This window comes from Dictyostelium purpureum, assembly GCF_000190715.1.
Source record: "Dictyostelium purpureum unplaced genomic scaffold DICPUscaffold_286, whole genome shotgun sequence".
NCBI lineage: Eukaryota > Evosea > Eumycetozoa > Dictyosteliales > Dictyosteliaceae > Dictyostelium > Dictyostelium purpureum.
In genome coordinates, this window is record NW_003519622.1 from 15437 (window position 1) to 43343 (window position 27907).

The 27907-nt window shown below is 24.7% G+C and overlaps 12 protein-coding genes across 12 annotated transcripts; 7 read left to right on the forward strand and 5 right to left on the reverse strand.

Moving 5' to 3' along the window:
- Positions 1-162: 162 nt before the first annotated feature.
- On the reverse strand, positions 163-1025 carry DICPUDRAFT_82265 (uncharacterized protein; the record flags this gene model as incomplete). The annotated part of the gene is made up of 2 exons (XM_003291561.1): positions 163-733; positions 997-1025. The coding sequence occupies 2 exons, from the start codon at positions 1023-1025 to the stop codon at positions 163-165; spliced, it is 600 nt and encodes a 199-aa protein (XP_003291609.1).
- Positions 1026-1146: 121 nt separating this feature from the next.
- DICPUDRAFT_82266 (uncharacterized protein) lies at positions 1147-2545 on the reverse strand (the record flags this gene model as incomplete). The annotated part of the gene is made up of 3 exons (XM_003291562.1): positions 1147-1289; positions 1377-2375; positions 2461-2545. The coding sequence occupies 3 exons, from the start codon at positions 2543-2545 to the stop codon at positions 1147-1149; spliced, it is 1227 nt and encodes a 408-aa protein (XP_003291610.1).
- A 455-nt stretch (positions 2546-3000) lies between these two features.
- On the forward strand, positions 3001-3810 carry DICPUDRAFT_156219 (uncharacterized protein; the record flags this gene model as incomplete). Its single annotated transcript, XM_003291551.1, has 2 exons — positions 3001-3003; positions 3664-3810. 2 exons carry the CDS (start codon positions 3001-3003, stop codon positions 3808-3810), a joined length of 150 nt encoding a protein of 49 aa, XP_003291599.1.
- A 649-nt stretch (positions 3811-4459) lies between these two features.
- Positions 4460-6399, forward strand: DICPUDRAFT_156220 (uncharacterized protein; the record flags this gene model as incomplete). Its single annotated transcript, XM_003291552.1, has 2 exons — positions 4460-4549; positions 4624-6399. The coding sequence occupies 2 exons, from the start codon at positions 4460-4462 to the stop codon at positions 6397-6399; spliced, it is 1866 nt and encodes a 621-aa protein (XP_003291600.1).
- Positions 6400-6654: 255 nt separating this feature from the next.
- Positions 6655-7134, forward strand: DICPUDRAFT_156221 (uncharacterized protein; the record flags this gene model as incomplete). Its single annotated transcript, XM_003291553.1, has 2 exons — positions 6655-6777; positions 7099-7134. The coding sequence occupies 2 exons, from the start codon at positions 6655-6657 to the stop codon at positions 7132-7134; spliced, it is 159 nt and encodes a 52-aa protein (XP_003291601.1).
- Positions 7135-7510: 376 nt separating this feature from the next.
- DICPUDRAFT_156222 (uncharacterized protein) lies at positions 7511-9907 on the reverse strand (the record flags this gene model as incomplete). Its single annotated transcript, XM_003291563.1, has 3 exons — positions 7511-8616; positions 8686-9632; positions 9720-9907. The coding sequence occupies 3 exons, from the start codon at positions 9905-9907 to the stop codon at positions 7511-7513; spliced, it is 2241 nt and encodes a 746-aa protein (XP_003291611.1).
- Positions 9908-11107: 1200 nt separating this feature from the next.
- Positions 11108-12559, reverse strand: DICPUDRAFT_39281 (uncharacterized protein; the record flags this gene model as incomplete). The annotated part of the gene is made up of 2 exons (XM_003291564.1): positions 11108-12100; positions 12218-12559. The coding sequence occupies 2 exons, from the start codon at positions 12557-12559 to the stop codon at positions 11108-11110; spliced, it is 1335 nt and encodes a 444-aa protein (XP_003291612.1).
- An 845-nt stretch (positions 12560-13404) lies between these two features.
- ABCB4 (uncharacterized protein) lies at positions 13405-15185 on the forward strand (the record flags this gene model as incomplete). The annotated part of the gene is made up of 2 exons (XM_003291554.1): positions 13405-14789; positions 14858-15185. Coding segments are annotated over 2 exons (1713 nt in total), but the record flags the coding sequence as incomplete, so codon positions are not given.
- A 3222-nt stretch (positions 15186-18407) lies between these two features.
- On the forward strand, positions 18408-18839 carry DICPUDRAFT_10404 (uncharacterized protein; the record flags this gene model as incomplete). Its single annotated transcript, XM_003291555.1, has 1 exon — positions 18408-18839. A coding segment is annotated over one exon (432 nt), but the record flags the coding sequence as incomplete, so codon positions are not given.
- Positions 18840-22161: 3322 nt separating this feature from the next.
- On the forward strand, positions 22162-22602 carry DICPUDRAFT_10755 (uncharacterized protein; the record flags this gene model as incomplete). The annotated part of the gene is made up of 1 exon (XM_003291556.1): positions 22162-22602. A coding segment is annotated over one exon (441 nt), but the record flags the coding sequence as incomplete, so codon positions are not given.
- A 407-nt stretch (positions 22603-23009) lies between these two features.
- Positions 23010-24638, forward strand: DICPUDRAFT_156229 (uncharacterized protein; the record flags this gene model as incomplete). The annotated part of the gene is made up of 2 exons (XM_003291557.1): positions 23010-23235; positions 24508-24638. The coding sequence occupies 2 exons, from the start codon at positions 23010-23012 to the stop codon at positions 24636-24638; spliced, it is 357 nt and encodes a 118-aa protein (XP_003291605.1).
- Positions 24639-25551: 913 nt separating this feature from the next.
- On the reverse strand, positions 25552-27278 carry DICPUDRAFT_73130 (uncharacterized protein). The gene has a single exon (XM_003291565.1). The coding sequence runs from the start codon at positions 26469-26471 to the stop codon at positions 25575-25577; it is 897 nt and encodes a 298-aa protein (XP_003291613.1). The 5' UTR covers positions 26472-27278; the 3' UTR covers positions 25552-25574.
- Positions 27279-27907: the final 629 nt, after the last annotated feature.

Consider the following 27907-nt stretch of genomic DNA (forward strand, 5'->3'; position numbering starts at 1 on the left):
TTTATTTCTAATTAGTTGTGTACTATATTGTTGTATTTTTCTTTTGGTTTGTAGTTTTGTGCGATAATAAACTTGTAACTCATAAAATGAGTTCATTGAATTTTTGTGAATATGCAAAGTTTTCAATGATATCGAGAACAATTCAGTAACTGTAACTCCATTTTATTCTAAAAAAGGTTTCATCTTTAAATGTTTTAATCTTTTATTTTTAAAACTGGTGTCATTTAAATCTACTGAAATATTTCTTTTATCTATTTGAAAAAGCTTATTGTATTCGAGAAATGCGGTTTTATTTTTTTCATTTGCAAATATTTGTACCCAAAATGAATAGTCGCTGAAATTATTGTTATCATTTGGGTTGTGGTATTGGTTTGTTGAAAATAATTGTCTATAGAATTCTCTGTTCTCTTTGGTATCTTTGGTGATTTTGCTAATGACAAATTCTATATAATTAAAATCATTAATTATAAAATTTCTACTTTTTATTTTATCTCTAATAATTGCATCACCATTACTAAAACCTCTAAAGATAGAATGAGAACTTATTAAATCATCATAGCTGAATAACTCTTTGAATATGAAATTTGAAAATATTAATTTGAATAAAATTTTATTTCTAAATATCTTCCAGAATGAAGCTTCACCGCTATTAGTAACTTTATTTGATGTAAAAACCAAACTCGGTGTATTCGATGATGTATTAATAAAATCAAATTCTAAACCACCATCAGTACTTTTATATTTTTTAAATGAGTTTAAATTATCATTATTATTGTTATTTGTATTGCTATTGGTGTTATTGTGTTAAATCTTTTTTTTTCTGTTATTTTGATCCATGGTGTGTTTGTTAAATCTTTTTTTTCCTTTTATTTTGATCCGTTGTGGGGCATTAAAAAATAAAAATAAAAAAAATTAAAAAAAAATTAAAAAAAATAAAATAAAAAAACTAAAATAATTTTTAAATCAAATATTAATTAAAATAAAAACTAATTATACCAGTGCTTATATAGATTACTAATAAACATTATTTAATCAATAAATAAAAATTCAAAGGAATAAAAATCTTTTTTAAATTGTCTTTATACATATAATAAGTTTAAAATTTTTTATTTATTTTTATTACAATTATTTGGTTTTTTTTTTTTTTTAATTGGAACAAATATCTGAATAATTTGGGACAATAAGAGAGTTTGCAATGTTAAAGAATGTTTCTATTGGACACATGATATCACCACAACCGTTTAATTGGAATGATTCACCATTATATTTAAATTGAAGGAAATAGTTTTCTAAATATAAAAAAAAAAAACAATTAGTATTATAATAATTTTATAAAAAAATATTGTTATTACTATTATAAATATGTTAATTCTTACTATTTGAATTTGACCACAACTCCATTTCGATATGTGATGCATATGATGGCCATTCACCCAATAAACCGAAAAGATTAGCTATTGCTCCAATGGTAGTATCATGACCAGAGAAAAGATAATATTTTGTATCATCTGTATTTTGGATATAGTTTCCAATGTTTTCGAGTAACTCCTCTAAGAAAGTTGACATACCTAGACGTGAATACATTGGAAAAGAGAATTTATAGGTGTAATCCCAAAGGGCAGCTTCATAAGCACCATCAACCATTTCTTGAGTAATACCTGGTGGAAGTGGTAAATCGTGGCATTGAAGAGAATAGAATAAATCCATAAATGAATACCAACCATAGGCTGGGAAACTTTTTACACCAAGAGCATTCATAATTTGAGTCTTTAATTGGGTTGTGTTTTTAATAAATTCTTGGTACTCTGGAGTTTTGGTGGCGTTATACTCCATCATTGAAATTACTGGACAAAGTCTATTATTTGGTTGCATATTTTCGAAATCTGGGTCCATAGTGTTAATATTAATGACTGGGATTGGTTCACCATTAGTTGGTTGTGGTGGGAAAAGACCAGTTAAATGGGCTTGTGCTGATTGTAAAGTTCTTGGGACATCAGTTGAACGTACCCAAATTTTAGTTTGATCTTGTGTATATTGATTTGGTAATAATTGATATTTATCTACATAGAGTTCACGCAAAGTTTGGCCTAATTGAATATGTTGTGCAAAACCCAATGAAGTTAATTGACCCTTTGAGCAATTACCTGGTAAAAACTCTCTATTTGGCATATATACTTTTCTATATAATCTATTAATATCTGTAATTGGTCCTGGTATATTTTCAAAACTTGGGGACATAAACCAACCTAAATCACAATCCCATATTGACATATCTGGACTAAGGTTGCTATAAAGTGGAGTTCTATCACCATGTCTAAGTAAGACCTGAACCATTTCTAATGATAATCCATTTGTATTTAATGATGGTTTTGGTACTATAATAAACAAAAAATAAAAATGAAAAATTTATGAAAAATTAGTAACTATTTTATATTTATAAATTATTATTAAAAACACTACAATTTGCTTGGCAATAATTTGGTTTTTGAGAATATACAATTCCAAATAATGATAACAGTAATACTAATGATACTTTAATCATCATCTTTCTACATTAATAACTAATTAAAAAATGAAAGCGAATAATGAAAAAAAAAAAAAAAAAAAGGATTTTTTAAATTGAAAAAAAAAAAAAAAACAAACTGGTAAATTTATTGTTTTTTTTTAGTTTTAAAGTTTTTTAGTTTTTAGTTTTTAATTTTTAATTTTATTTTTTTTTTTGTTTTTTCTGTTTTCTGTTTTAAATAACAAATGAAAAATAATTATAATTATAAAAAAAAAAAAAGAAATCTAATAATTATTATATTTCTTCAAAGTCATTTATAAAAATATAAATATAACCCTGGTAATCGAGTTTGAAATTAAATCTTTTTTTTTTTATTTTAATTATATTATTAAAAAGAATTATGTAAACAGTGCTATTAATTTTATTTTTGTTGAAACATACTTTTTATCTGTGCATTATTAATTATTATTATTAATTTTTTTAGTTTATTTTATATGGTATGGTAAAAGATTAAAAAATTATTAATATAAAAAAAAAAATAAAAAAAAAAATTCCAGTTCCAAAAGATTAAAAAATTACAAATGCTATTATTATTGTTAAAGTTAGTGGATATGATATCATATTGAATATTTATTTCTCTTTTAGAGAAACAAAAATAAAAATTTATTGTGAGGAAGATAAGCTTAAAATAAAAATTTATAATCGAAAAAATTTAAAAAATGAAAAAAATATTTTTTTTATTTTTTTTTATTTTTATTTTAAGAAAAAAATTATGATTATTAATTAATATAATTTAAATATTTTAGCTTTTCAAATGAAATAATAAAAACTTAATAATTTAAATATTATTTATTAATATTTTTAAATAAATACCTACCATTTTTGATTTTTATAAAGGTATTATAAATAGTTTGGTTTATCCTACAACCATTTCAACGCTACAAAAAAAACAGCTCGAGTAAAAAAGACAGAAACCTAATACACCAGTCTAATTGAAATATAAAAACAAATTAAATACTGCCACATCTATCTCAAGCTTACAATATTTCATTTAGTTCATATTATAAAATTTTACAAACAATTATTATTGCAGTAAATAAAACAATAAATATCAATATATTTGATTATTTTAATGTACAAGAATCTGGACAAAATAGTACTGGGTAGAATCTTTAACACCAGCTAGTGGTAGTAATGCAGAAAATGTTTCAAACTTGAGTAAATCAGCAGAAATTTATTTCTGGCCAGGCAGCTATGATAGAACTCTAAAGAACTATTTTAGATTAACAAGTAGAGATCACTGAATTTTATTTACTATTGATCAAACTCCAAAAAATCACAATAGTTTTATTTTATCAAATATATTTAAAATATGGAGAAATTATTATCAGACAAAGGCTCAAGTTTCTTGAACAATGTTTCAATTAAAAAAATTTAAAGTTATAACAGTAGAAAATTTAATTCAACCTTGAAAAATAATAATAAAAATTACAAACTATAGTAACAAAAATAAAAATAAAAATTCTAATAAAAATAATAGGAATGAAATCAATTTTACGGTTAGAACTTGGTTTAAAGATTTTTTAGAATCGGTCGTTTTTCAATTCCATCAAAATACATGTATTATTATAAAGGAACCTCTATTGCACTTTTATAGGGTTTTATAATTATAATAATGAAAGATATGGAATATATATATAGCAACAGTATTAAATCAAAGTGTTAAAACTAATTATAATAAAAGATATATTAAAAATTTATATATTTTAATAATTTTTAAAAAAAAATTTTAAAAAAAATAAAAAATATTTTTATTTTCATTTTTTTTTTTAAATTTTGTTTCATTTCAAAATTTTTTTTTTTTTTTTTTTTTTTTTTTTTAAATTTTTTAATTTGTTGTAATAATAAAACCATTTTTAATAAATATATATCAAACTTAATTTAAAAATTAAAATGGCAAGAGGAAGAGGTTCGGATGACGAAGAAATGGATGATTTAGATGAGGAGTTATTGATGTTAACTGAAAAGAAATCAAATAAAAGGGTAAGGATATTAAAAAATGAAAAAATAAAAAGTAAATATCTATAATATACTAATATTAAAAAATGTATTTAAAGAATAAATCTACAGAATCAAGTGACGAAGATTATGAAGAAAAATCAACAAATAAAAGAAAAAAAACAGGTTCAACTCCAGGAAGAAAGAAAGGTTCAACTTCATTGCAATCATCCTCGATATCATATAGCAGAGGTGGTAGAAATAGAGGTGCACCAATTGAACAGAATGACGACGACTTTTATGATGATTATGATGAAGATCTTTATAAAGATGATGATGATAGAATCGAATTATCAAAATTACCAGAAGTTGAAAGAGAACAAATTTTAGCAGGTAGATATGAAAAAAGAAAAGAAGCAAGAGAACGTTGGCAAAGAGAAAAATTAAAAGAGAAAGAGAAAAAAAGCTCAGGCACTAGCTCAAATACTGCAACATCAAGCGATAAATATAAAATATCATCCTCAACTAGATCCCGTGGTGACAATAAAGATGACAACAAAAAAGAAGCATTAAAAGATATTCAAAGAAAGAGGGAAAAGTCTAAAAAAGATAAAGAAGACGAATCATACGAACTAGCAGTCGAATCATCTCAACAATCTAGCGGTGGTACAGCATCAACAACTTCACCAATTTCATCAGCATCACAAAGATTAAAACAAAAACAAGATCAAGAACGTGAAAGAAATATACGTGAAAAAGAAAGAGAAATGGACAAGGATATTCAAAAATCAATTGACACTCTTACAATTCACTTAATGAACCACTGTAGATTATCAAGAAATATGTTGGTAAAATGGGTCGATCAACCATACTTTGAAACTTTAGCACCAGGGTTTTTCGTTAGAGTTGTAATTGGCTCACATTTAAATAGTCCAATCTATAGAATTGCAGAGATTGTCGAAGTACGTAGAGGCCACAAGTTATATAAAGTAGAGAACAAAGAAACCGATAAACTCTTACTTTTATCATATGCAGGCTCCTGTAAAGAGTTTGGCATTGAAAATGTTTCAAATAATGTCATCACACAAGCCGAACACGAAAAATGGATATCTGATATGATCCGTTCAGAAAAGAAACTTCCAACTCCAGAATCAATTGAAAAGAAAATTGGTGATATCAAAAAAGCTCAAGAATATATTTATACAAACGAAGATATCGAAAAGAGAGCTCAAGAACGTATGAAATATCAAAAAACTCCACACAACATTGCTTTTGAAAAGGCTAAATTAATTGCTCTTCGTGAAACTTTAGACGTCGACTCCACAGAGTATAAAACTACTGTAGAACGTATTGAAGAACTCAATAAGTTAGCAACTGAACAAAAGGAAGAATCAATGACCGAAACAGAAAAATTGGTATCATTAATCAATAAAAAGAATAAATCATTAAATTTCCAATACTCCCAAAGCGCTGGTACATCCACCCAAGAAATAGTTAGTAATGAATTTGATCCATTCGCTAGAAGAAAAACAAGATCAAACGCTGTAGTTGCTGCTGAAGCTGACTTGGAAAACAATCCAAACGCCTCAACTTTATCTGCTGCTTTATCACCAAAAGAATCAACCCCAACAAAACAATCTCAATCAACCCCAGCATCAACCCCAGCCAAATCAAACTATTTAAAGGACGAACAATCTACAAAATCTTTAGTAAATATTCACAAATCTATTGATTTAAATATAACCATACCAGATACATCAAATAAAGTTTTACAAGTAAATCCAATGAAAAAGAAAAGACCAATCATTCCTGCAAATATTATTAAATCTGATAATTCAAAATATAAAAATATTTTATCTTTTGATGAATATTTAAATAAAAGACAAATTAAATAAAATTTATTTTTCCAAAAAAAAAAATATTTTAAAAAGACCTTAAATGTCATTTAGTGCTTTAAATAAAAATTGTAAACTATTATCAAAAACATTGGTTAATCATTTTTTTTTAAATTTAAAAAATAAATAAAATATAATTTTTTTTCTTTTTTTTTTTTTATTTTTTTTAAATTTTTTTTTTTTTTTTTTTTTTAAAATTTTTTTTAAAATTTTTTTTTTTTCATTTCCTTTTTTCATTTATACAGATATAAAACAATGGCTGGGGGGCATCAACCATTTCACGTTTCAAAATCACACAAATTACTTTCAATTGGTTTAGGTACCCCTTTATGGTTCTGGGTTTTCTATAGAGCTAAACAAGATTGGAGAACTTTCATTGTAAATTTTCATAAAAAAACATTTTGTGGTTTATCGTCAATAATAAATATTTTTAAAACTTTTTAATATAATCACTACCAATAATAATAATAATAATAATAATAATAATAATAATAATAATAATAATAATAATAATAATAATAATAATAATAATAATAATAATAATAATAATAATAATAATAATAGTAATATTAATATTCAATTCAAATAGATAAAAATAAACAATATTTAGCATAAACCAATAAACAATATATAGCTATAAACCATTTTCATAATTATTAATAAAATAATATTAACACGTTTATTATTTATTATTTTTAGGGTATTTCATATCCATGGGACCACCATGATCATTAATTTGTTTAAATACAGTTTTTTTATCAAGATAAGATAGCACAACTTCTATCTTTCTGTATATATAAATAATAAAGTTTAAAAATAGTAAAAATATCAACAAATAATAATATACAACAAATAATAATATAACAACAATAAAATCAAATTATTTTATAAAATTAAAGTAATCGAAAAACAATAAAAAATATAATAAAAAAAAGAAAATAGTTTTAAAAAATCTAATAAAAACATACATAGATACAATAGTCTTTTTTTTTTTTTTTACAATTATAATTTATTTTTAAAAATAAAATTAATATTTCTAAAATAATTATAATTTTACATTTTGTAATTTTATTAATAGTATTATTATTATTATTATTATTATTATTATTATTTACACACTTCTTCTTAATTGATGTTTTCTTTCTAATTGTTGATTTAAATTCGAATTTAAATGTTGGGGTGGTGAATTACCAGCAATCGAATTATGATCATCTACAGAATAATCATCCAATTCAATACTAGCAGTTGATAATCCACGTGCCAAATATTCCCTAACGTTATTTGGTGGAGGTGAGCTTTTGTTTGGGGATAAAATAGGTGTTGTTGTGTTTGAATTTGGTTCTAATGTTAAATAAGATGGATATGCAGGATATATTGTAGTGGTGGTAGAAGTTGTAGTGGTAGATGATGGAGTACTAGTGGTGGTGGTCGATGAAGTACTATGGGGTGTTGTATTATTATTATTATTATTGTTATTATTAATTAACCAAGTTCTTGGTGGCAAAGGTGGTGTTGAAGAATTGGGTGAACTATTATTACTATTACTATTGTATGTATTTATAAGTTCAGGTGTCGATTTACCTAAAGATGAGGTTGTTGCAACTATAGTTGCATTACTGGTGATTGGATTATCTAAATAAACAATATGAATTGAACCTAGTAAAGTACCAGCATTTAAACCATTTTTTGTAATACGGGTTCTAAAAGAGAAAGGAGTAGGGTTAAAACCAATACCTAATGGAACAGCAGCATGACCTAATTTGATATCTTCATGGAAGAATGTTAAAAATAAGTGTTGAGTTTCTAAATAGCTTTGTCTACTGATGATTGGCACGATTGGAGGTAAATCACCAAATACAGGATTTCTGTTCTTATAGGCATGTGTAATAACAATATCATCTTGAATGAAAGAATTGGAGGCAAAGACAATATGAGCATCGGGTGGACGATCATCTTCGACAAGATCTAAACCTTCAGCTCTTAAATCGTAAAAGAAAATTTGACATCTTCTCAAAAGTAATGTAATTGGAATGGGTGAGCAAGGCATACGAACAAATGATTCATAGACGCCAAATACTGGCACATGGTCACTTGTTGTAACTTTTGTTGCACTTTTGTATTCGGTACAAGTTATAGGATGTGAATAAGGTAATGTTTTAAACAATATTCTATCACACCAACTTGGTATTCTAAGCTTAGTATTTGTATAGCAATTCTCTATAATAAAATAAAAGTTAATAAATAATATATATTGTGTTGCGAGTATTAAAAAATTCGTTTTCTTACCTATACCTCTTTCGGTTTTATAAGTTGGTAAAAAATTGATTAACTCTTCTTTGAAACCTAAAAATACCTTTTCTTGTTGTTTTTGATTGCTAAGTTGGTCATATTTTAAAAGCTTTGTAATATTTTTATTTTTGATATGTAATAGAACCTCTTCTCTAAATAAACCATCGATACGATAATTAAAATCACCCATCCAAAAGACATAGTTGAATTGGTTTAAAATATCCAAATCGTCATTTCCCATTTCCACACCCTTTACAATATCTTTATAGTTGTTATTTCTAGCTTCGGTTTTCTCTTGGTGAGCAGCAAAGTGAGATGAGATAAAGCAAAAACTAGTTTCGAAAAAGTGAAGTGATATCATTGTGGCACCTTTATTTCCATAGATGTTGCCAATACCTGTACCTATAGTCTTCTTTTCGATGTAATTGATTTTGTAGTAGTGTTCTTTTTTTGCAAATATTACTATTCTCATCTTAACCAAACTTGTGCCTTCCACCCTATAGTAGCTATGACCTAAATGAGATGCTAATGTATAAAACCAATCATCCTGACACTCTTGAAATTGTTTTCTGGGTGTATATTCGCACTCTTGAACACCAATAACATAAAGATCGTATTTGTTTTTTGGTATCCATGTTGATAAAGTTTCCTCATCGTATGGTGGTGGAGCATCACCCATATTCCAAGTGCTAATAAATATTTGAATTCTATCGTGCGATGCCTTTTCTTCTTCTATTGGCAATGGCTTATTTAGCATGAGTAACCATATTAACTCGTAAAAACATTCCCTTCTTTCTGGATTTATAAATGATAACTTTAATTCTTTTTTACCTGATTTTCTAAATACCAAAATTTCTTTATTATCTTGTTTATCTTTTAAAATTTTTTCAATATCTGAAATTAAATATTTTTTAAATTTCTTTTTATTTCCTCTTTTTGATAACCTTTATTATTTTAATAAATTATCTGTCAGTTTTATATGTTTTATATATAAAACACATTATTATAACCATTTATTTTTTTTTACCTACTTATAGATATGTATACTTTTCTCTTTTAAATTTACAAGTAATGTTCTGTTCTTTTCTTTTTTTTTAATTATAAATTCAAATTGATTCTCTAAAATACTCTTCTTTATTGACTTGTAATAGTTTTCTAAATCGTTTAAATTTTTTGGGTCTGCTAATGATCCGGCTCTTCCTCTTAATTGTGGCACCATTTTTTTTTTTTAAAATTAAATTATAAAATTTTAAATTTTATAATTTATAAAAACTATTATTTATTCATATAGAGGTATATATACACAGAGTTTGGTTCAAAAATTAAAAAAATCAAACAATCTAAAATATTATTATAATAATATTAACAAAATTATATATATAAACTATTTATATTTTCTTTTGTTTCCTAAAATGGATTTTTTTTTTAAAATGTGAACAAACTCTTTTTGTATTAATAATACTATTATTATTATTTAATAATAAACAAGCAAACAAACAAATATTTAAAAAAAAATAATAAACAAATAAATAATATAGGTGTACAAAAAATAAAAATTATTTATTTTAAAATTATGATGATTATTTTGTTTCGTATATGTGTATATGTGTGTGTATTTATATCTTTTATATTGGATGAAAAAACAAAAAAATTAAAAAATTGGAATGTTATATAAATTTTTTTTTGTTGTATTATTGTGAAAGAGAAAGTGTGTGTAAGTGTAAAAATAAATTAAATTATTTGTACCTAGTTGTGTGTATTGAATTGGTTATGTGTGTGTGATGTGTAGTGTGTGGGAATAAAATTATAAAAAATAAAATTTTAATTTTAATTTTAATTAATAATTATAAAAAAAAAAAAAACAAATAATAGTTTTGATATTATTTTTTAGGAATTAATTATACAATAGTATATTGATATATTTTTATATAAAAATATACATAAAGGATTTAAAAATTTACTATTTTTACAAAGGTGTGCAATCTTTTATCTACTACTAATAAACAAACAAACAAAAAACACAAATAACAAATAAAATTTAAACTCTAATCCTTTTTCCTTTTTATTATAAAAAAAAAGATTAAGATGAGATTTAAAACAAAGATTTTAAAATATAACCACTATTTTATATTATAATAAATAAATTGATCAAAAAAATAAATAAAAAAATAAAAAAAAAAAATTAATCATTCCGTTTTTTATTTTAAAATATTTTATTTTTTTTTTTTTTTTTTTTTAATTTTTCACAGATATTTTTTGCACTATGAATAATTATAACATAAACACCACATACACCAATAGAATCATTTTTAATTTTTTTAAAATGTGATTGCTTTTTTGTTTGATTGTTATTATTATTTTAATTTTAATATTAAAAAAAAAAAAAAAATATTCAATTTTATTTATTTTATTTTTGGTTTTAACAATAATAATCCATTGTACCAATTAAATTTAAAGATAAAATTTGATTATTTGGTAAAATTAAAATACATTGATCATTTTCGCCACCATAAAGGTAGTTATGTTCGATTGAACCCCAAGAAATAGGAGTATCAGGAAAACCAAATATGTTGATGCAACCATATTCAATGGCCCCATTTTTGATTAACATTTTAATTTTGCCAATGGTTTCGATGATGAGAGAATTTGAAACAAAACCTTTTAACGAAGCTGAAAATATTTCGGTTGGTAAGGGTGTCATTGATAGTAAAGAGTTTCCCAATTCTAAATCTCTGTCAGTGTCGATAATGCTTTCTGTTGATATTAAACCTAAAATTTCTGCAAATTCATTTACAAAATCTTGTAAAAGTAGTTTCATTTCTTTTGATTTATTTTTGATTAGATGCTCTTGTTGTTGCTGCTCAGAGGCATCGGATGGAATGTTTAAATATTGATTTATAATTTCAATAGTTGGTATACGATACTTTTCGACATTTTGTATTGCTTGATTAAAGACTCTTTTAACCTTGACACCTTTTGGAAATTGCACTGGATGAATTATACTCGAATTTTTTGAATCTTGGTTATAGTCTTTAAGATAATAGCATATTAAAGTAACTGGTGAGACTCTGTCTTTTAATACCCAAATTAAACGAGAATAGTATTTTGAAGTTGGTGAAAGTTCTTTTGATTTTGAATCCAATGTAATCACATATCTTTCAGTATTTTTAAAAACGCTTGCCTTTCCAACCAAACCTAAATCTTGATATGTTTCTTTATTTAAATTCAATATAATTTGACCATTTGGTAAAATTGCAAATACATTTCCTGAATCTATATAACTAAATTGAGAAATTGCATGGAAGCCACCTGTTCTAATATATTTATTTAAAAATTCTTGTGATAGTATTAAATCTAATGTTGTTTCTATTTGATAATATGATTGTTTATCATTTAAAATATTTTCTGTTTTCTTTCTGTGCTTTTTACCACCTCTAGTTTTTTTTTTTTTAATTTCAATATTATTGTTATTGCCACTGTTGCTATTATTATTACTATTATCATCCATATCATTATTATTATCATCTACTTCAATTTCTTCTTCATCTTCTTGTTGTTCATATTGATCTGGTTCTGGTGGTAATGAATTTTCGTTGTGTTGTTGAAATAATGATGCAAATTCACCTTCTACTACTAATCTACCTGATAATGATTGTCTTGATAATAAACTACCTTTGGTTTTTTTTATTTTTTCTAATGGCTCATCATTAGTTGTTCCTTTTATTGGTAATATTACTTCAAACTTTTGATTAAACCAATGAGTTTTTAAATCATTATAAAAATTATTAACTTGATCTTTATTTTTTGAATCTACAATTAGTTTTTTTAATATTATTTTATTATTTGGTTGTTCTAAATTAAAGAACTCCATTTTTTGATATAAATATAATTGTAAAAATTAAAATTATTAATTATAATTTAAAACAATTTTTTTTAAAAAAATGATGAAATTTTTTTTTTTCGTCTTTTTTTTAAATTTTTTTAAATTTTTTTTTATCATTTTTTATATAATTTATAAAAATTTCATTATAATTTCCTTTTTTATTAATTAATTAAAAAAAAAAAACAATAATCAAAAAAAAGAAATCATATCTCTTTTTTAATATTATTATATTAATTTAATTGGTTTTAAATTATAATAACATAATAATAATGAATCAGTTAATAAAATATAATTTATTATCAAAAATAAAAGCATATAAACCAAAGATAAACAATACAAATATCTATAGCAATAGTTCAAAAAGAAATATTACAAATGTATTTTTAAATAGTAATAGTAATAGTAATAACAAATTAATAAAAAACAGAGAATTTTCATCAAATAATAAGTTTTTAGAGAAATGTAATAATATAATTAAAAATAATATAAATATAGAAAATAATGAAAATTTAATAAAATTAAACAATAGTAGCAATAGTAGCAATAATGGTAATGGTAATAACGGTAATAATAGTAACATCAATATTTTCGAAATTAAAAAAATTGGAAATTTAATAGTTTTGATTGGTTTTTCACTGATTGTATTTAAATTCTATGGTGATAAAATTGGTATTGTCTTTTGTGAAAGTGAGAGTCAAAAAGAAGAAATTTTAAACGACCCATATGAAGATAATAATGACAGTAAAGAAATTATAATTAAAGTAGATGAAGATCAAGATGAAAATATTATTAAAGAAGAAATCGAGAAAGAATATAAGAAAATTAGCCCCTTAAAGTTGTTTTTTAAAACCATTGGTAACGATATTTGGTTATTTTGTTTTGGTGTTATTACAGCATTTGCATCAAGTTGGGTTGGTTTACAGGTTCCAAAGGTGTTTGGTAAATTGGTAGATTGCACAAAGAATGGTGAAGAGTTAAAAGGTCCAGCAACACAAGCTGTCATTGTATTATTGGTTCAAGCTTCGTTGAATTTCTTATATTCTACCCTCATTTCTATAGCCTGCGAAAGATATTCATCAAAATTAAGAAACACTTTATTCTCTTCGATGTTGGAGCAAGAAATTGGTTTCTTTGATCAAAATTCAACTGGTGATCTTATCAATCGTATTTCAAGCGATGTTCAGTTAGTTAGATCTGCACTAAAGCATTCGGTTTCATTGGGTGTTAGATCGATTGGACAAATTGTAGGTGGTATAATATCGTTGGTATTAATTTCACCAAAGTTATCCTTTGGTATGATGACCATTTTACCAAGTATGGTTAGTATCGGTACTATTTATGCTGGTTGGTTAAAGAGTCTTAGCATCCGTTCACAAGCTGCTCAAGCCCAATCGACCATCGTCGCTGAAGAGGCAATTGGTAATGTTAGAACAGTTACAGCATTTTCAAATCAACATTACGAGGCTGATAGATTCAAAGAAAAGAATAAGAAATCATTGTCACTCTCTACAGAGTCTGGTATTCAAATCGGTATTTTCCAAGGTATAACATCGTTGGCATTAAATGCTGTATCTTTATTGGTTTACTGGTATGGCGGTACATTGGTTACTCGTGGCGAAATGACAAGCGGTCAATTAACATCATTCATTATTCATACTATGAATATGCAGCATTCATTCTCTCAGATTTCAATTCTCTTCACACAGACTATGAGCGCAATGGGTGGTATGCAAAGAATTACCGAAATGATCAATCGTATTCCACATATCAATTCTAACAAAGGTTATAAATTAAAGAATCTTAAAGGCCACGTAGAGTTTAAGAATGTCGATTTCAGATATCCAACTCGTCCACATGTTCAAGTTTTAAATGGTTTAAATTTAACTTTAAATCCAGGTCAAGTTATTGCTTTGGCTGGTTCCTCAGGTGGTGGTAAATCAACTGTTGCTGGTTTATTAGAAAGATTTTATGATACTTGTGGTGGAGAGGTTTTTATTGATGGTATCTCAATTAAAAAATTAAATGCTAAATGGTTACGTTCTAAAATTGGTATTGTTAGCCAAGAGCCTTCATTGTTTGCTACCTCAATTATAGAAAATCTTCGTTATGGTAATCCAAATGCAACATTTGAAGAAATTATTGAAGCTGCAAAATTAGCAAATGCTCATCAATTTATCTCTATATTCCCTAATGGTTATGATACCGTTGTTGGAGAAAGGTAAGTTCATATTATTTATGAAACAAGTTTTTAAATAATTATATTAACTTTTCTTATTGTTTTTAAAGAGGTGTACAATTAAGTGGTGGTCAAAAACAAAGAATTGCAATTGCAAGAGCAATTTTAAAAAACCCACAAATTATTATTTTAGACGAAGCTACAAGTGCATTAGATTCAGAAAGTGAACATTTGGTTCAAGAGGCACTTCAAAATTTAATGAAAGGTCGTACCACTTTAATTATTGCCCATCGTCTATCAACCGTTAAATCAGCCGATGCTATTGGTGTACTTTCTCATGGTAAAATTGTCGAATTTGGTTCTCATAACCAACTAATGAAAAACCAAAATGGACTTTATTTTAATTTGGTTCAAAGACAATTATCCCAAAAAGATTAATTATAATAAAGCTTTTATATTATTTAGTTTGGCTTAATACATTTTAATATTGTAAATATTTAAAACAAAATAAACTAAAAGTTTTAAAAAAATTAAAAAAAAAGATTAAATTATAAATCTATTAAATTTTATTATACAAAAAAGAAATTATATTGGAAATATATTTATTTATTTGTAAATTTCTTTATTAGCGGCATCTATTAAAAAAAATTCAGGAATTAGTATATAAAAAAAAAAAAAAAAACAATCAAATTATTTACCTTTATTGATCAGCAGTAACAGCTACTAACTCTTCAACTGGGACTTCTTCAATGTCTAATTTGGTGATATATGGCTTTGGTGGCATTTTATTTATATTTGTTTAATGGTTATGTGTTTAATAAAAAAAAAAATTAAAAATATTTTATTTATAAAAAAAAATTTTAAAAAAAAATTTATGTATTGTGATTAATATCTTCACAAAGCACGTTTTTTTTATTTTTCTAAAAAATTCTCTGAAAACTGGTGAAAAATCAAAAGAAACCATTAAAAGAAATAAAAAATAACCGATTAACACAAAAAACAAAATTTTTTTTTTTTATTTAACAACTTATTAATTTTTTTGTGCATTCTAACTTTTATTTATGTGATTCAGAGTTAGATTAATTTTTTTTTTTGTGTTTATCTTTTTTTTTGTGTTTATCTTTAATATTTAGTTTGTTTTAAATTGAAATGAAAATTAAATTTTTTTTTTTTTAAACATTGGTAAATTTGTGAAAGATAAATCGTCTAAAGAAATAATTTATAACAACAAGAATTTTTTATAAAATTAATAAACACATTTTGTTAAAAAAATAAATAAAGAAAAGAAAAATATTTAATTTATTTAAATAAACATCAAAGCAAAAAAGAAAAGAGGTTTAACCTAAAAAATGATTATGGCAGAGTTTATTTTCTTAATTTATTTTTTTACTAAAATGTGTTTATTTAATTTTATAAAATAATCTTGTTGTATAAATTACTTCTTCAGACGATTTATCTTTCACAAATTTACCAATGTATAAAAAAAATAAAATTTAATTTTCATTTCAATTTAAAACAAACTATATATTAAAAAAAAAAAACTATATTACAAAATATCAATTATTAGTAATTATTTTTATATATAGTTTTAAAATTTATAAATAATGATTATTTATGATTATCTATATATAAATATTTATTTAAGTTTATTTATTTATTATAATACTCTATACAACAATATATTTTGATTACAATACAATATTGTAATCAAAATTTATTATTGTATGGATTATTATAATAAATAAATAATAAATAAATAATAACTAACAAAACACCTTTGACATCTACATTATTTCATCATAATTTATTATAAAACAAATTATTTAATAATTGTAGTTATTCAGAACCATATAATCTAACTCTGAATTGATAATAATTAAATTATACCAAATATACTATTTTTGTTATTTATTATTTAAATTATTATAATTGTCAATTAATTAAGCTATTTATAAATTTAAAAATTTTTTTTTTTTTTTTTAATAATTTGTACACATTAATTAATACACAAAAAAATATCTATATGGTTGGTAATCTATTCTCAAAAAAACCTGATGTAAAGCCGAGGACACAACAAAATGAGAGATATAAAATTATGCAAAAATAGAAAAAAGTTAAAAAAATTTAAAAAATATTTTTTCAAAATAAAATCATTTTAATTTATAAAAATTTAAATAAAGAAATTGAGGCAAAGGATCAAATTATACAGAAATATTCAAATGATATTTAAAGGTATAAAGAGATAATAGAAAGTTTAGAATGTAAACTAAAACATTACATGAGAGAAAATGAAGAGATCAAAAATATCAAAAGCAAAAAAGAAACTTTTATTCAAATGATTCAAAACAAATCACATATTTTAGAGATGGAATTCAACAATCAAAGAAGAAGAAGAAATTAAAAGGCTTGAAAAAATAAAAACCAACAAAAGATGAATTAATAAAGGCATTATTTATTGCTTCATTCAGATAAAAACTGTAGTTCCAAAGACAACTATTCAGATGAAGCTTTTAAAAAACTATCCTATTTCCGCCGGCAAACTTTTTATTAATTTGTGGTGATAATGATTTCATAAAATTGCAAACTTTAGTGTGACATGAACCAAATGAAGTTTTTGTAATTATATTATTTTCTTCAAGTTGCATGACCAACCACACTGTTTCATTTTTCATTAAACACTGTTTAAAATTTTTTAATTTTTTTTTAATTTACTTTTTTTTTTAATTTTCTTTCATAGTATTTTGAAAAAGTTTTTTTTTTTTTTATTTTTTTTTTTTTCTTTATTATTTTATATACATACAAATAATCATACATTTTTATTTTTTTCATTATAATATTCGGCACATAAAATAATTTTTAATAATAACAATAATAATTTTTAATAATAACAATATTTTTTTATTTATAAAATAATTTACAACTTAATTTATTTATTTAAAAATGGATTTATTACTTGTTTTTTACTTTTTATGTGGTATCACTAGTTTCTCATTAGCTTTTTTTATTAATAACAAAATTTACAATAGAAATAATAATAACAATTATAATAACAATAATATTAGAAACAACAATAATAGCACCCACACTCAAGACCCACACCCAGTTAACAATGATTTAATTGAACACTTAACCCCAATTCATCAAGACCCACCAAACTCCTCTACCTCTGCACCATCAACCTCAGTCTCTGCACCATCGGCATCAGTATCTGCATCATCTGAACCTGCTTCATCTGTTTCTGCACCATCTGCATCAGAATCTGCATCATCTGTATCTGCATCAGTATCTGCACCATCTACACCAGCATCATCTGCAGCATCATCTGTATCAGCACCATCAGCATCAGAATCTGTATCATCTGCCTCTGCCTCTGCACAAAGACCAATCCCATTCATCCAGCTAATTCGTCAACAACCCCAACATCAACAACCACCACAATCACAACAACAAATCCCATTCATCCAAAGAATTAGTCAGCAACTCCAACCCCAACAACCACAACAATCACAACAACTAAAAAAATCACAACCACCAATTCCACAACAACAATCACCACCAAACACACATTTTATTGATCATAATGCTCAATATTATGAATCTATGGATATTGACTCAGGGACAGTCAATACTCCCCAACCACCACCAGAAGATAAAGCTATAAAACTTTTAAATGAACGTTTGGAGCTCTACAATTTAGAGAACAGTAGAACTATCCCAGGTGATGGCAATTGTCAGATGCATGCCCTATCTGACCAAATTTATGGTGATTTGAACCATAATATGGAAATTAGAATAGCTATTGTTACATGGCTCATAAAAAATAAAAACTTAACCCTTTCAAATGGTGCAAAATTATACGAATTTGCCAATGCCACTATTTGGTATAAGTACTGCATCCAAATGGCAAGAAAGGGTACATGGGGAGACCACTTAACTTTACTCGCCGCTGCAGAAATCTTCAAATCTAAAATTACCGTTATTTCATCAGTTGAATCTAACAGCAGCTTTTTCATTGAAATCACTCCACGTTCAGTTGAAAACTCTAGAGTAATTATTTTGTCTCACCATGCAGAACAACATTATGGTTCTTTACGCCAAATTTTATAACTAATAAGCTATGGTCCAATATTAAAGTAATTCGAGGTATATTTAAAAACATTAAAGGTAAATAATTATATTTTCTATTTTTTATAATTTTTTTATAATTTATTAATTCATTTTTTAATAAAATAGATTTCGTAACAGCATGTTTTGGCATTAGTCTAATAAATTTCGGTATTAGTAGACCTAATCAATAATTTATAGACAGAAAATGGTATGTAAAATAATATTATTTTTTAAAATTAATTTTAAACATATATTAATAACCATCATTAGTCATCTGGAAAAAAATATTAGTAGCATCTGAGCAATAGCCCAAACGTATTAAAAAGCCTATAGCAAATTCAATTTAAGGTCCCAATGGTGGTTTAAGTAATCGATCAAGCGTGGTTCAAATTGTTCAAGTAATGGGACAAGTGGTGGTTCAGGGTGGTAGTTCGCATCGTAATTCAAATGTTGGTTCAAGCAACCGGTCAAGTGTGGTTCAAGTGGTAATTTTCATCGTAATTCAAATGGTGGTTCAAATAATCGATCAAGTATGGTTCAGGCAATTGGTTAAGTGGTGGTTCAAGTGGTATTCACATCGTAATTCAAAAGTTGGTTTAAAGTAGAGGTTCATATTGTAGCTTACATCATAATTCAAACGTTGTTTCAAATAATCGGGTCAATTGGTAGTCAAATAGTGATTCAATTGGTGGGTCAACTAATATTTTAAGTAGTAGTTCAAATAGTAGTAAAAGTAATTGGTGAAATGGTAGTCCAAGTAATATTTTAATTATTTGCACTTAATTATTTGAATTAAATGCAATTGGTTCAAGAGTTATTGATAGCTGTCGCCCTGTTGTATTTTCCTATATAGTAGTGATCATAACTTAGGTATATTATCTTTATAAATATTTTTATTTAATATTAAACTATTTATATTAATCTTTTTATTTAGTTTTTTATTTTATTTAATTATTTTCAAGTTCTATCAAGGTTGTAATATATAATAACACTCAACATAATAATAATGCAGTCGATTTATTCAGCCAATAATCTTGTGTTAGCTTTTTTTTAATTTTTAAAAAAATTTATATTTCTTCATTTTATTTTTTGCATCACACAATAAATATTTCAAAAAAATGATAGGTCAATAATTATAGTTTTAAAAAGCCTTCAAGTAAGTAAATAAACACATTATTATATTTAAACAAAAACAACAAATCTATATAAAAATGGGATTCCTACCTATTTAAGCACATTATTTTAAAACAAAAATAACAAATCAATATAAGGAATAGATGAACACAATACTAACATATATTAATTTTTATTATATTTAGTGCAGATCAAGTATGGTAACCTATTTCATTAAGTAGTAATGATGCAGAGCCTGATTCAAGAAATGTATGATATATTAGTAGCTTAGAATCAGTTGTATCAAGTGTAGAACCCATTGTATCAAGTAGAGCTTAAGAATCTTTTACCCCAGGTGGTGAATTATTTGTTTATCAAGTGGTATATATTCCGAACTCATCAAATAATTTGGAACCTACTTTGTCAAGTTGTGCAATATCCGTTGTATTTATAGTATCTGTGGTCGTAATGCAAAACCTGTCATCAAATATTAAAGTGGAATCTGTTTCACCAAGTTGTAGCTGTTCTTTAAAATTTGTGTAGTTTATTTCATTATGTGGTAGAGTAATGCAGATCATTTTTCATCAAGTAGAACTAAGGAATAATTTATATATGGAAGTTTCGTAAATCGTGTGGATTTCTATAAACCTCAAATAGTATAGAATATGAATCAGGTAGTGTAGAACTACCATTTCATAAAAAAAAAAATTAAACTATTTAATAAAAATAAATAAATATAAGAAAAAATAAAAGATTAAATAAATAAAAAATAAATAAAATAAGTGTAAATAAACTTTTTTTAAAGTAGCAATAAAATTTGCAAAATTACCAATTTGGGGTAAACCTAATTTATCATCGACACATAAAAAATTTTTGTTATTTTATTTTTTTATTTAATTAAATACTTTAGGATATGATTTCTATATTAAAGAATTATATAATTTTATTTTTCTAATTTTATATTATTATAGTTATTAATATTATTGAAATTTTTTTTTTGATTAATGTAATCCAATTCTCCATTTCATAAAATTTGAAAATTATTTATAAAAATGAATGTTTTACTATATTTTGCTGATTATAAAGTAATCTATATAAAAGTTAAGTTCGCAATTTATATGATTTTTTTCAAATTTATATATTTTTATTTTATTTTTTTTTATTTAATATATTGTTTTTTTAATTTATTATATTTTTTTATTTTTTTTATAATTTAATTTTTAAAAAAAAAATTTGTAATAAATTTTTTTTTTTTTTTTTAATTAAAAATAATAGCTTTCATAACCACACTATTTTTTTATATATTTCACCCAACTTCACTCATAGCATAATCAATATTTTATTATATTATTTTTTATTTTTTATTTTTCGTAAATAATTATTTTTTATTTGTATATAATATTAAAAAAAAAAAAAAAAAAATATATATTCACATCAAATTAATAATAACAGTTATTTGTTTTTATTTTAATTTTTAAATAATAATATTTTATTTTTTGTAAATATATAAAAAATGTATTTTATTGTAATTAGTTTTTTTGTTTTGTTCATTTTTTATTGGTTTTTTAAAAAAACCAGAAATAACACCACCAAATACTACTACGCCGATGGAACCGAGAACGACCAAGACTTTTTCTACGATGACGAATTTTATAAAGAGTTCCATAAAAAAAATAATCCACCACAACAAATTACACAACCACAATCACTACCAATCCAACAATCACAACCAATCCAACAACCAACAATCAACAACCAACAAACACTCCCACTCCCACATCAACACCAAAAACCACAACCACCCCAACTCCCACCCCAACTCCAACAATCAACAATCAACAACCAACCACAACCATCACAACAAAACCAACCAACAATCATCAACCAACTCCCATACCCACACCAACAATCACAATCACAATCACCCCCACCCTCATACCAACAACCTCTCCAACAACTACTCCAACAACCAAAACACACCACATCAACACCAGTTTATAAAAAATTATTACAGAGTACAGGTGATTACAAAGAACAACATCAACAAAAACCACAACAACCACCATCACAACAACAACAATCACAATCACCACCAAACACACAGTCTATTGATAATAAAGTTCAATATGAAGCTATGGATATTGACTTAAGGGCAGTCAATACTCCACAACCACCACCTGCAGACGAAGCTATACAACGTTTAAATGAACGTTTGGAGCTCTACAGTTTAGAGAACAATAGGGACATCCCAGGCGATGGCAATTGTCAGATGCATGCATTATCTGACCAAATTTATGGCGATTTGAACCATAGTTTCGAAATCAGAAGAGCTATTGCTACATGGCTCATTAAAAATAAAAATCTCGTTCTTTCAAATGGTGCAAAATTATCCCAATTTGCAGTTACTACAAATTGGAATAAGTATTGCAACCAAATGGCAAGAAGGGGTACATGGGGAGACCACTTAACATTACTCGCCGCTGCTGAGGTTTTCAAATCTCAAATCACCGTAATTTCTTCAGTTGAATCCGATAGCAGCTCTTTCATTGAAATTATTCCAAAATCAATTGAAAAAAATAAAGTAATCTTTTTATCTCACCATGCAGAGCAACACTATGGTTCTTTACGTCAAATAGTATAGATAACAATATGGTCCAAAATATAAAATAATTCAAGGTAATATTTTAAAACATTTAAGGTAAATAATTATATTTTCTATTTTTTTTATTGTTTATAATTTTTTTATAATTTATTAATTCATTTTTTTTAATAAAATAGATTTCGTAACAGCATGTTTTGGCATTGGTCTAATAAATTTCGGTATTAGTACACCTAATCAATAATTTATAGACAGAAAATGGTATGTAAAATAATATTTTATTAAAAATTAATTTAAAACATATATTAATAATCATCATTAGTCATCTGGAAAAATTATAAGCAGCATCTGAAACAATTGTCCAAACGTATCTAAAAACATATAGCAAATTCAATATAAGGTCCAAATGGTGATTCAAATAATCGGTAAAGTGTGGTTCAAATATGGGTTCAAATAGTCCAAGTAATCAGGCAAGTAGTGGTATTTCACATCGTAATTCAAATGTTGGTTCAAGTAACAGGTTAACTAGCGGTTCAAGTGTTACTTCGCGTCGTATTTTAAATGTTGGTTCAAGTAACTGGTTAAGTAGTGGTTCATGTAGTATTTTACATCGTAATTCAAACGTTGGTTCAAATAATGGGTCATATGGGTCAAGTAGTGGTTCAGGTGGTAATTTTCATTAAATGTTGGTTGAAGTAACCGGTCAAATGGTAGTCAAGTAGTGGTTCAATTGGTGGGTCAAATACTCGGTCAAATGGTGGTCCAAGCAATATTTTAAGTAGTAGTATCTCAATAGCTGTGTAATTAGTGAATTTATTGTAGCTGTCACTCTGTTGCATTTTCCTTCATAGTAGAAATCATAACTTGGGTATGTTATCTTTATTAATATTTTTATTTAATATTAAACCATATTAATAATCTTTTTATTTATTTTTTATTTTAATAAATTATTTTAGTTCTATCAAGGTTGTAATATATAATCACACTCAATAATAACAATGCAGTATAGTCGATTTATTTTGCCAATAATCTCACACCAGCTTTTTTTAAATTTTAAAAAAATTTGAAATTTTTGATTTTTTTATTTAAAAAAAAAATTTTCATTTCATTTTATTTTTTGCATCACACAAAAAATACATAAATATTTCAAAAAAAATGATAGGTCAATAATAATAGTTTTAAAAAGCCTTCAAGTAAGTAAATAAGCACATTATTTTAAAACAAAAATAACAAATCTATATTAGGAATAGATGAACACAATACTAACACAAATTAATTTTTATTATATTTAGTGCAGATCAAGTATGGTAACCAAATCTGCTTCATCAAGCTGTGCATAATCTCTGGACAAAGTAATAGAGTCTATTGTATCCGATAATGTAAAATCATATTTCATCAACCTCTGTTTTTAATAAAGTAGTGTCAAGTGGTATATATTCCGAACTCATCAAATAATTTGGGACCTACTTTGTCAAGTTGTGCAATATCCGTTGTATTTATAGTATCTGTGGTCGAAATTCAAAGCCTGTCATCAAATATTAGAGTGGAATCTGTTTCACCAAGTTGTAGCTGTTCTTTAAAATTTGTGTAGTTTATTTCATTATGTGGTAGAGTAATGCAGATCATTTTTCATCAAGTAGAACTAAGGAATAATTTATATATGGAAGTTTCGTAAATCGTATGTGGATTTCTATAAACCTCAAATAATGTAGAGTCTGAATCAAGTAGTGTAGAACCACCATCAATCTAATCAACTTTTTTATAAATATCATTAACTCGCTCTGGCCAAGCAACTTTGATAGAAATAAAATAGTTTTAGGAAGAGAAGGTAAAAGACATTGAAGCTTTCGCAATTATTGATCAAACTAGGGAATATCAAAACTCACCACTTCAAGAAGTCCATTAAACTTTAATGTTCATTCACCATCAAAACAACAACAGCAACAATTTATAGATTTAAATCAACTATTGGAGCAATCAAAGACTATGAAAAACCTCACCCTCCATTAAATGGTAAAAAAGATCCAGGCACAATTAGACCAATCAATATTTCTATAAACCAAATTAATTAATTATAATATAGATTTAAAACAATTATAATAAAAAAATAAAAAAAAAAATTAACTGTATCATAGCCAATAATATAATAAAAATATTTTGGTTAGTAATTCTGTTTCTATCTTCATTATTTATTTTTTTTTTTTTTTTTTTTTTTAAAAGTGAAGATGATTCTTAATGATATATTAAGTCATCAGTTTAATGCTTATATGAGTTTTACCACACTGCATACAAGTTGGGCACGGTAACGTCAATTCGTGTGTGATTCGGATCATTATTTAGGCTGAATATTGTTTATAATTTTACCACTAAGTACCAAACTTTAATCTTTAGCTTTTTAACGCACCAATTGAAATGTAAGCTGCCGCAGCAACCTATAGAACTACCATCCTAAACCTGATTGGCATCCATTTCCATCATTCCATTGATTTGTCGCAACTGATTTATATGTCAGTTTCTGTACACTAGTCTATTTCACCTAAAAGCACCTCTTATTTGCATAGTTTTAACCAATGCGTGGCTCCTAACGCACCATTTGAAACGTAAGCTGCCTACAACACTACACATCCTGGAAGATAAAATCTCTGGGAAGATATACTTAAAAAAATATTCCGGCTTGCCAGACTCGAACTAGCAACCGATTGATAACAGGATATTACTACAGTCAATCGCGCTACCATTGCGCCAAAGCCGGATGATATATTTAATATTAAAAAACAATATTTTTTATTGCTAATCTCGCTCAAAATTAAATTTCTAAAAAATTAATAAAAGTGTTAACCTTTGCACCATTCTTATTGAAGGGGTATGTCAAAAATTCATGGTTAGCAATTAATACAAAAAATATTGCTAATCTTATTCATTGAAATTCTTTTTTCTGATTTTTATTTTATATTTTATTGAATAACATTCACGTTTACTTTTTTTAAAATTTTAAATATTGATTTTATTTATTGATTTATTTTATATAATAAAAACTGATCAGTTTCAAAATATTTTGTAAAAAAAGATAAACCTGAGGTTGAAGGTTGTGTGACTGCAATTTCATTCTTTTTTAAATGATAACCATAATACATGTTTGAACGGAGTGATTCTATGAGCTTTAAAGCGATGCCACGTTTTCTATGAGATGGCAATACCCAAATACGATCAATACCACAAAGAATTTTTGATGGTGTTTTAATACATTCGATGGTTGGTGATGAAACTTGAATTTTATAACCTTTTTCAACTCTTTCAGCAACTAAACAACCCAAAACCCTTCCATTTGCATCTAGATATAAAAACAATTTCTCGTCATCATCGTCGTCATTACTTTCACTCTTCTTTAACTTTTCGGTATAACCCAACTCTGTGTTTATAATTTGTTTAATTTGTTTAATTTTTGATATAATTGAGGTATCATCTCTATTTACAGCAATAATTCCTTGGCCATTATGGAGCAAATTTACAATTTTCAAAGATTTCCAATTTTTAATTATAACTTTTTGTTGTTGTATATTACCATTACAAAATGATTGATGAGCAATTTCGTCTTCTTTTGAACCATATGAATATAACATTTTACATTTTTGACATACCATTTGTCCAACATTTTTTTGACCAGCATCAATAACAGTTTGTTCTAGATGAGTATTATTTAATGAGGATGCTGAGGATGATGAAGATTTAGTTTTCTTTACTTTTTGTTGTTTTGGTTCTAAAATTTTTAATGTTTGATCCGTAGAGAATGCTTTTTTTGATGCAGCTTTCCAATCCCATTCTTTAACATATTTTTCTTGAGCTTGTTTAAAATATTGAAATGATGTTGTTGTTATACTATTTTTATTAATATTAATATTGTCCATATCAAAATTATTATTGTTATTATTATTATTGTTATTATTATTATTGTTATTATTATTATTATTATTATTATTATTATTATTATTATTATTATTATTATTATTATTATTATTATTATTATTATTTTTATTTATGATATTATCTGAAGGAAGATCTTTATCTATATTAATTATGTCTTTTTTTGTAGATATAGTGGTGGTGTTTTGTGTGGTGTTTTGTATGGTGTTTTGTATGGTGCCTATGTTGTTAGTGTTGTTGTTATTGGTGGTGGTGATTATTTTATCAGTTTGATTTAGTTTAATTTTTTTATTTTGATTTATTTGCTTTTTTCCTTTATTATCAATATAAGTATCGTCGTCATCATTAGGAGTATTACTGCTTTTGTTGTTACTGATAATGATGTCAGTTGTTTTAATGTTGTCGTTATTATTACTTTTTGATGATTCTAGATCTTTTAGAGTTGATGAAATTGATTTTCTTTTACAACCAATTGTTTTTGGTGGGGTTAAACAACCATAATTTAGATATACATCCATTATATTATTATTTATTATTAAAAAATTGGTTTTTTTATAAAAAAAAGTATACTAATTATATTTGATTTTAATAAATTAAAAGAAATTAAAAAAATAAAAAAATTCTTTTAAAAAAAAATAAATAAATAAATTATTTGTTTTTATTTAAAAAAATAAATAGTAATAAGAATTACTGCTAAATCAATATTAATAATTTAATAATAATACTGAATCTAATTTAAAGAAATAATAATATTTAAATTGGTATTTAATATTATTATTTTTATTATTGTGTATGTGAGTGTGGAAAATGCACAAAAAAAATTTAATTTTTAAAAAAAAAAATAAAAAAATAAAAAAAAAAATTGGGTTAATCCGCCAAAATTCAAAAAATTTCAAATTTTTAACAGCTATCTTTTCATCACCATGCTATTAGTTAGATAATGAAATGATTAAAAGTTTAATTATAGTTTCAAAAATCAAATAAAATCATTAGAATCAAAAGAAAAATAAATTAAAATGAAAACTATATTTATTAAATAATATTGTTATCATTTTTTAATAATATCTATACTAATATTTTTTTTTTCAATAGATCTTTTAAAAAAAGAAAAAAGAAAATAAAAATCAGAAAAATGTATACTGCAAATAATTTAATGTCCGTTATTTATACAGATCCTTTCTAAAATACTGTCATTTATATTAATATTATTGATAAAATTATTAGTTATAAATAAATAAATAAATAAATAAATAAATAAATAAATAAATAACTAAATAATAATAATAATAATAATAATAATAATAATAATAATAATAATAATAATAATAATAATAATAATAATAATAATAATAATAATAATAATAATAACAATAATCGTAGTCATAAAATTTCAAATTCATTTAGTGCATAAACAAAAGTT